At 44.3% G+C, this 9,301-nt stretch overlaps 1 protein-coding gene across 1 annotated transcript; it reads right to left on the reverse strand.

Moving 5' to 3' along the window:
• Positions 1-2,252: 2,252 nt before the first annotated feature.
• On the reverse strand, positions 2,253-5,157 carry LOC125961221 (PRAME family member 8-like). Its single transcript, XM_049697841.1, has 3 exons — positions 4,871-5,157; positions 3,847-4,419; positions 2,253-2,826 (listed from the first exon to the last, which is right to left on the reverse strand). The coding sequence occupies exons 1-3, from the start codon at positions 5,155-5,157 to the stop codon at positions 2,253-2,255; spliced, it is 1,434 nt and encodes a 477-aa protein (XP_049553798.1).
• Between the last annotated feature and the right edge of the window lie 4,144 nt (positions 5,158-9,301).

Genomic DNA, 9,301 nt, shown 5'->3' on the forward strand with positions numbered 1-9,301 from the left:
GATAAATAGGCAAAGCAAAGAGGATTTAAAAAAAAAAATTGTATTGGGGTATAGTTGATTTACAATGTTGTGTTAGTTTCAGGTGTACAGCAAAGTGAATCAGTTATACATATACATATATCCACTCTCTCTCTTTTTTTTTTTACATTTGTTTCCCATACAGGCCATTGCAGAGTATTGAGTAGAGTTCCCTGTGCTATACAGCAGGTTCTTATAAGTTAGTGCAGTGAAAATACCCCATATGATACTGCACTAGTAGATACATGCAACTATACATTTGTCAAAACCCATAGAACGTACAACCCTAAGAGTGGACCTTAGTGTAAACGATGAAGTTTGGTTGATAAGGATGTCTCAATGTAGATTCATAAATTATAACAAATGTACTCTTCTGGTGGGAGATTTGGATATCCAGGGAGGCTGTACACGTGGGGGCAAGAGACAAATGGGAACTCTCTGTACTTTCTGCTCAATTTCACTGTGAATCTAAAACTGCTCTAAAAAATAAAGTCTACTTTAAAAAATATAATTGTAATCCTAGCTCTAAAATTTTATTATTGTAAATATTTTTAAAGGAGAAAAAATCTCATTCATTGATCTCTAAAATCAGTTTTCATGTCTTATTTGTCTTGAGACGCCAAAGGAAGTTCAACAATTTTTAAAAAATCCACATGCATTCTTTACAAGTACTAAATTACCTCTATAATTTTCAAAGAAATTTCATGGATTTAATATTCATATAAATGTGCAAATATTTAAACTCAACTAGTATTAACAGGACAGCAAAATTTTTAAAAAGTACTGACGTATACAGTCCTGCTTACAAAACCAATTTATATCCTCCTGTCTGATCTACCAGCTGGTGGCCTAGGAGACCTGAGGCTCAGAATGTCTATCACTAGAGATGAATCCAATCTCTCCTATGCCCTCCCTTCCTCCTCTCTGCACTGGCTGAGAGAGCAGCTTGAGTGAACCATGATTCATTGGTGTCCACATGTGAAAGGTGAGATCCATTTCAGGCCCCGGGTTTGCTCTCCACCCTGTTGTAAGGAATAGAGGGTAAGCTAGAGGAATGTAGATACTGAGGTTTCCACTAGGAGAGAAAAAGAAGGGAAAGACTCATTTAATTAGCTCTTAGTGTATGCTAGCTCCAGGGCCAAGCCCTCAAGTGCATTATCTCATTGGAACTTACAAATGTCTAATGAGCTGGGTTTGTATCATTATCTTCCTTTTGCAAGGCAACCGAGGCTTTTGATTCATGTTCCTCCACCCCTATATCCACTCCATCCCTGGCGCACCAACACCCTGAATTTCCCATCAACTCCTTGAGTCAACTTTTCCCCTTCAACCTTTTTTTTTTTTTCACTTTGAGACAATTATATATATTTTTTTCTTTTAACATCTTTATTGGGGTATAAATGCTTTACAATGGTGTGTTAGTTTCTGCTTTGTAACAAAGTGAATCAGTTATACATATACATATGTTCCCATATCTCTTCCCTCTTGCGTCTCCCTCCCTCCCACCCTCCCTATCCCACCCCTCCAAGCTGTCACAGAGCACCAAGCCGATATCCCTGTGCCATGTGGCTGCTTCCCACTAGCTATCTACCTTACGTTTGGTAGCGTATATATGTCCATGCCTCTCTCTCGCTTTGTCACAGCTCACCCCTCCCCCTCCCCATATCCTCAAGTCCGTTCTCTAGTAGGTCTGTGTCTTTATTCCTGTCTTACCCCTAGGTTCTTCATGACATTTTCTTTTTCTTAAATCCCATATATATGTGTTAGCATACGGTATTTGTCTTTCTCTTTCTGACTTACTTCACTTTGTATGACAGACTCTAGGTCTATCCACCTCATTACAAATACTCAATTTCGTTTCTTTTTATGGCTGAGTAATATTCCATTGTATATATGTGCCACATCTTCTTTATCCATTCATCCGATGATGGGCACTACAACTAGAACTACCATATGACCCAGCAATCCCACTACTGGGCATATACCCTGAGAAAACCAAAGTTCAAAAAGAGTCATGTACCAAAAGGTTCATTGCAGCTCTATTTACAATAGCCCAGAGATGGAAACAACCTAAGTCCCCTTCAATCTTGTACCCCTGCTGGGTCACCTTTCCTTTTCACATTCACGTTGAGCAGATGCCTGAAACCATAGGTCTGTGTTCTCTTCACAATGCACCTATTTCCTAGGTTTCAGTTTCCAGTGCCCAGAAGAAAGCTTTTCATAGAGGCAACCAACTAGGGAGGGACAAAACAGCAGTATATAATGGTCTTCTCATGACAGAATATCTCATTACCCCAGCGAGGACAGGGGCTAGAGCTAATCCAGATGGTCCTGGGCCTTCCTAAGTTCCTCATAATCTCAATCAGCTCAGCCTGAAGCTGGGCAAGTCTCCCCAGGTGTAGAATTCTCTGAGGGCTGTAACTCTCCTTTGGGGCAGGATACAGCTCTAGGATTAAACTGGGCAGTCCATCAGTATGACGCAGCAGCTTCTCCATGATGGCCATGGAGAGGAGGTTCCCACAAATGCTGAAGGTCCTGAGCTGGGAGCAGTGGCTCAGGGCAGGCAGGATCGCCTCAAGTTGACAGTCCATGATTCCACACAGATTTAAGTCCAGTTCCTGGAGCGTGGCTGCAACTTTCTCCAGCAGAACGTGGAGGAGCTCAGGACTAAAGTCAGTCAGTGGGACACCACTCAGATCCAGGCCCTTTAGCTGACTGATGTTCAGGCACTGGGACAGATGTTTCAAGTCTGATTCTGTAATCAGACAGTGAGTTATTGCGAGGTTCTCCAAGGGAGTCTTCAGACACCTGGGAGAGAAACTGAGGAATTAGGTCTTGGAAACTGGGATGGAACGTGACCTCAAGGTGGGAGATAAGTGATTTACCCAAGGCCAAGGTCATTTTGACCATCTGATAACAATCAATACCCAGAAGGCCTAATCTCATTTTAGCCTGACTCCTGTCATCTTCTTTGTTTGGCTGAGATAAGTACACAGAATCTTGAAAGCTCTCTCTCCTCATCAGTCAAGCAGGGTGCAACATACTGCACTTCCTTTTGCGGATGAACGAAAAGAGTGGAATTCACTAGAACATGCTCAGAGGAGAGCCTAGCACAGTCTCAATCAAGAGTGGGCATCACTGAATTTTCATATTTAGAGTTGAAACAAACAAAAAATACTCTCCAATCAGGGTGCCTTTAGCTCACTACTTAAGCCCCAGGTGCCCATATCTCTGGGCCAGATGAGGCTGGAGGGAGACATGCACAGAGAACCCACCTGGACAAGATCCCACATCATCAACTGGGGTTTCCAGTCTGCAGGGGCTCAGTTACATCCCTGCGTCATCTGCAAACCACCTACCACTTTTTAGTTTGCTTTTGGCTCCCCATTCCTTACCACCAGCATCATGCATTTCCCGTATATTAATTACCTAATCTGGAGCACAAGCAACATTTTACAGATGGGGAATTTGAGACAGGCTCACTGTGGTCACAAAACGGCTGAGCGCAGAGTTCCTCTAGAAACACTCAGGTCTGAGTTTCTTTCCCCTCTTCAGTGCCCTCTTACCTGTTTTTTTTTTTTTTTAAGTCACCTGAACAAAGACATCTCTTCCTGAGAAAGAAATCACAAACACTGATACATCTGAACCCTCCAATCTATAGCTTCCTAACATGGTGTCCCTTTCCAGAGCCTCTATCGCACTTTGTCCCTCTACCTTGATTTGTGTGGTTATGTGATGCCACACTTCAAGGTAGAGCAACAAAGGAAACAATGCACGTGACGTTCTAGTGTTGTGTTCTCTGTTACTCGGTCAGTGGTGCACACTCACCTGAGCATCTGGTCCAGGCGACCTTGGAGGAAGGAGGGAGATTCCATACGGAGATCCCGGAGGTGGTGCAGCCTGAGGAACTGAGAGGTAATTTGGACAACGTGCTGCTGTTCCTGCCCCTCAAGTGCAGACATGTGGATGTTGGAGAGAAGGAGTCTCTGCACTTTATTCATCTGGCCCAGGAGAGGAGCAAACACAGCCAGGGTGGAGAGATGCCAGGTGCAATTCACTTGCACCTCCTGGATACAGTCCAGTTGCACCATACTCAGGACCTTCATAATATTTTCCATGGACATTGTAACAATTTTCAGCTTCTTACAGCACAGGTGTATGGAAACTTTTCTCTTCTCCACCCACTGCATGAGGTAGATAAAGAATTCATCCATGGTCCCTTCACTGAGGCAAAGTTCTATAAACACCTCCAAGGGAGCCAAGGGCTGCTCTGTCCTTGACCTGTCCTCAGCCACTGGTGCCATTGATGAGCTCGAGGACACACGGACATTGGATCCAGACCACATGCTCCAGAAGTCCTGGCCAGTATTCCTTAAATCCAGCACCCGCAGTTTGCACCTCCTGTGGGGGAAACAGCAGATTGGCAGTGATGGTTTAAAATCCACACTGAATGAAACCACAGTCTCAGAATTTAGGCAACACTCACTTCCCACGTGTGCTTTTACTTCACGTTCCTGACGTCACCTGCTGCCTTGTCCTCTTCTTCCCTCTCTGCCTTTCTTTCCTCCATCTCCTTTCCCACTTCCATTCTTTCTGGTTTTCTACTTCTAGTACCTTTAATCATCACTAGAAGGCTGTGGGGGCATGTTCTTTCAGGCTCTCCTGCATCTTAGGCACTCCCACACTTCCAGAAGGCATTTCCCAAAGTGAGCTCAGCAATGGCCAAGGCCTCTGAGCTTCTTCCTTGGCATCATCAGAAGCCTCTGGTCCATCCCTTGGCTACCTACTCTTACGACACCAGCTGTCTCTTCAACAATGTCTAGGACCCTACCAGCCTACCTGGCAGACTCACCTGGGGCAATCCTTCTGGGCAAGCAGGACATCAAGCCCATCCAACACTGCTTGTAAGGTCCCCACATGAGGCATCTCCATCAGGCCTCCCAGAGGTAGACGGACAAAGGGCCAGGCTTGCACCATGGCCTTCAGGGTCTCACTGTGTCTCCCATGGAAGGCCTCCATGAACAGTGATGGGAAGAACTCTGTTGGTAGATCCTTCAGAGCAGCAAAGGCCAAGGCCTCATCCCTCAGCAGGCTCATTCCCACCAGGTCCAGGAGTCTGGGTGGATTCCAGATACTCATGCTGATCTTTTCCAAAAGGAAACCTGTGGACAAGACATCCTTTTCATGCCAAGCATGAGCAAGCCTCCATTGTGTCCCCACCCTTCAGAGGGACTTAGCACAGTGGTAGAAGTGCCTCAATTTTCCCCAATTCCACTCTAGGTTCAGCGGGCACAAAGCCATAACTCTTTCTCTACTAGCAGCAGAACAAGTATCTCACAAGTACCAAGGAGAAGGAAAGGCAACCACTAGTCCATCCATTTCCACCCACTGCTTTGCTTAATTCATGTCCCAGTGGTAAGTGTGTACCATGAACCTTAACAATGTCCCTTATCTTTCTTGGGGGAAAACTTTCAGACCATCACTTAGGGCCCCAAAACTATGGGAATAGGAGCATCATGTGGTCCAGAACAACCTCCATCCTCAATTCCCACAGTTAACTTGGCTGAGAAAGATGAAGGAGATGCCCCTGAAATGAATGCTATTTGCACAAAGTAAATATTTTAAACGCCAAGAAATAAAATTCCAAAGAGATACTTTTCATTAAAAAGAATATCTGTTTGGTTAAGACATTTAGAAATAATATAAACCAACGCACAAATCAAAGTATTTGGGATTAAGGCAAATTTACACTTAGAGGTAAAACCAAAATGTTAAATCAGTTTATCTGAAAAGAAATAAGAAACCTTCCATACCAAGCTACATGCCACCATTCAAGACACAGAGATCATGGGTAAGATGAGGGTGTCCTTAGCTGAGGTATGTAACTGACCAGCTCTGATGATATTGACGAGGTGGTGCTAGGACCTCAGACTCCTCGGAAAATCCAGGAGGTGACTGGATTCTGCATCTCTTCTTTGGTACAGGAAGATTTTATATACCTTTCTAATCACAACTTCCTTCTTTCCAACTACTAACTTCCAATCAGAAAGCATACCTGATTAGATTCCAGACTGTCCATCAGGTTAATCCTGATGGGATCTTTGTCTATCTCAAAAGGAATGGATTGAATCAGATATTCATTCAGGAAAGAGAAAGAACGAAGGAGGGGTATTGGAGTCAAAGGCACGTTCCTTGATTCACTCCACGAATATTCATTGGGTTTGACCAATACCAATAGTTATACCTGTGGGTATGAGACAGGGAAGGGGCTATTGATTTGTGATATTGGATAGGAAAAACAAAAATTTAAAGCATCAGTGTTGGGGGATCTTTGGCCATATCACAATTATCAAAATGTCCCAGAATAAAAAGAGCTTCATGAAGACAGTGGTGTTGTTCCCAACGGAAACACAATAAATCCATCCCTGTATCAAGTGTCACTTAGGTGTTATGTCGGAAACATGGGAGATTATGAGCTGATTCGGGCAGCAAGGGAAGTTCTTTGGGGGATGTGTTTGGTTTTCCAGCCTTATGTCAAGGCTTCTCTGAAGGAGGTCAGGTCAAAATCACAGTGAGAAGGGTGGGGCTGGGCAGCATGGAGCTGGGCATTCCTAAAGGGACCGTGTGAATGAGACAAACAGTGGAAAACATAGTTGTTGTTGTTGGTTTTTTCTCCTGAAAAGGGAGAAGATTTAAAGGCTATTCTCTGGGTGGAGTTTAGAAATTAAAAGGGAGTGGCTAAGAAGAGGCAGTGTCATCTCTGACGGTGTTTCCTCCCAGAAAGATGGTATCAGCACAGCAAACAGGCATGAAAAGGTTAATCTGAGAATGTGAGAAGAGGGAGAGGCTGGGAGCCCTGGGAAGTCAGGCATTTCCAAGACTGAGACCCACTGAGGGTGGGCACTGTGGGCTGTTTGGGAACTTGGAACCGGGGGAGACATGAACATGGTCAGTCACAAATAACCCTGTCATCCAGGGGCAGCTGCTAAGAAGAGATGTTTTCCTTTAGGTTTTTTCCCCACAGAGGATAATTCCCAGATGGCAAATAACCCCACCCATTTTCCAGGGGTCTTGGAAGCTGAACCATAGTCCCATTGTCCCCTTTCCAAGTATATTTTGATAATTACTGTTTTCTAAAACTTAACTAAGTTCAGCACAGATTCTGATCAAGGTAATAGCAATGGGCACAGAAATAAAATTCTGTTTTTCTCTTCATATTAAGCACTGTTCACAAATACCAACACCTCTTTCAAACAAAATTCAGAAGCTGTATTTGGTGTTTAAGTATCTGCCACGTTCAGGTATGAGTTCCACCCCAGCTACACCACACAGAGATTCTTTTGAAGTTTCAGGACACAAAGAAAGCTGGACCTTCTCTCCACCCCCAGAATTTTCCATGCCTCACACCCCCCATTCCATACAGTGCCCAAACAATTCTTGTATACCACCGGCTGCCAAGGCAAGGATTATTTGAAGATTGTTCTCCATCTTGGTATCTTTCCTGAAGATTCTTTTCACCGTATTTCTACCATGGGTATAAATGGCTTTTACATAAAATTGGGCTAAACCAAATTGTACTCAATAGACTTTTAACTCCCAGGCCATCAAGCACCTTTACTAATGAGTTGCAGTATAGTGAGATCTGCAACAACAGTAATCATAACCATCTCTGTTTATTGAACACAAACTGGGTGAGCACTGGTGCTGACCCTTTTTATCCACTAGTTCAGACATTAACCTTCACAGAGAATCTAGAGGTCACTGCTATCTCTCTGCATTTTTAACCTGGTGGATTGGGGTCTTACTCAGTAGAGGAATCTGCCCACTGCCATGCAGTGAATAACTGGTAGATTCCCTTTGTTGACGGGATCAGAAGGAACCAAGGAACCCTGAGCTGTCAAACAACCTAAATTGTGGAGAGGACTGACTGAGAGACTTCACTCGAATGTTAGTGGAAATGGGGAAAGTGCAGTGTCTCAGGTGGGGATGTTTCTATGGGTTTGCAGCTTCCATGAGATCCAAAAAGACCATTGTTTTATTTTATTTATTTATTTTTGAGGTACGCAGCCCTCTCACTGTTGTGGCCTCTCCTGTTGCGGAGCACAGGCTCCGGACGCACAGGCGCTGAGCTGCCATGGCTCACGGGCCCAGCCGCTCCGCGGCATGTGGGATCCTCCCGGACCGGGGCACGAACCCGTGTCCCCTGCATCGGCAGGCGGACTCTCAACCACTGCGCCACCAGGGAAGCCCAAGACCACTGTTTTAAAGTGGCAAGTTGTAACTAATTCTCTGAAGAAAACTCCAGGGATGAAATGGAAAGGTCCAAAGTGGGCAGACTCGAAGTTGAGCCTCTCTGGGATATTTGGGAGTTTGCAGGATACTGGGAAGGAGCTTTCTTGCCTGAGCAGTAATCAACTGTGGGAGCTGTGTCAAAGAAAACCAGAGACAGACACAGGTTTATACGGTAAAGGCGAATTTTATTCAGGATTATTGCAACAGAGGAAAAGATACACCAGTATGGAACTGGTCTCCGTTCACAATACAATGAAGACATTTGGGAATTCACAACCAACAAGCAGGGGGTTTCCTGGCTGGAAAATTACTATGAGGAGACTTCAGTTCTGGGGGAAATCTGGCTAAACCAGTGTAACAGGATTCCTACCGAATCCTGTGATCAGATACCAAGAGTGGGGAGTGAGGAATTTGGATCAGTTATTATTGGAATAGAAGGTATCAAAGGTGTGGATTCTTCTAAAACTGACGAATCAGGGTTCTTCCTAAAGCTGGATTTTACAAGGATGTGCACAGATGGGACTAGCAGAAGGTCAGGAGACTGACTTAGAGTTTTCAAGTGTACATGCCAGTTGAGGGGATCGTGTTGGAGCCATGGGTGCATTGTGCAAATCCTGATGTAGTGAAGAGCTTGGCCAACTTGAGAACAGGAAGAAAGCCACTGAGGCTGGGCAAAGAGGTGCAGGCAGTTCAGGAAGGATCCATCAGAAGATTTTCATGATCTTATTAATTCTTTCCCTACTGGTGAAGAAAGTTAGGGGAAGATTGTTTTATTCTTATATTGTTATTTATTCTGGTACACACAATCCAAGCACACCTGGTATGGTCTGAGTGGTGAGGGTTAGCACAGGGTGATACGGCCACACTCTGTCTATTCCTTCTCAGTTGGTTCTTTTAAGTTTATACAGCTAAATCAACCCTAAGTGCAAATATTTGCTCTTCTCTTTTCCATTGTAAAAGCTTTGACTCTTTTTTTCTTTTTTCAGTTTTC

The sequence above is a fragment of the Orcinus orca genome, chromosome 1 (genome assembly GCF_937001465.1).
Source record: "Orcinus orca chromosome 1, mOrcOrc1.1, whole genome shotgun sequence".
Classification (NCBI taxonomy): domain Eukaryota; kingdom Metazoa; phylum Chordata; class Mammalia; order Artiodactyla; family Delphinidae; genus Orcinus; species Orcinus orca.

Excerpts from the sequence above, each read along its gene's own strand:
- LOC125961221 (XM_049697841.1), bottom strand. The coding sequence starts at position 5,157 with ATGAGTATCTGGAATCCACCCAGACTCCTGGACCTGGTGGGAATGAGC. Across the intron at positions 4,420-4,870 it reads GCCCAGAAGGATTGCCCCAG|GAGGTGCAAACTGCGGGTGC; the intron begins GTGAGTCTGCCA and ends TTTCCCCCACAG. Across the intron at positions 2,827-3,846 it reads CGCCTGGACCAGATGCTCAG|GTGTCTGAAGACTCCCTTGG; the intron begins GTGAGTGTGCAC and ends TTTCTCTCCCAG.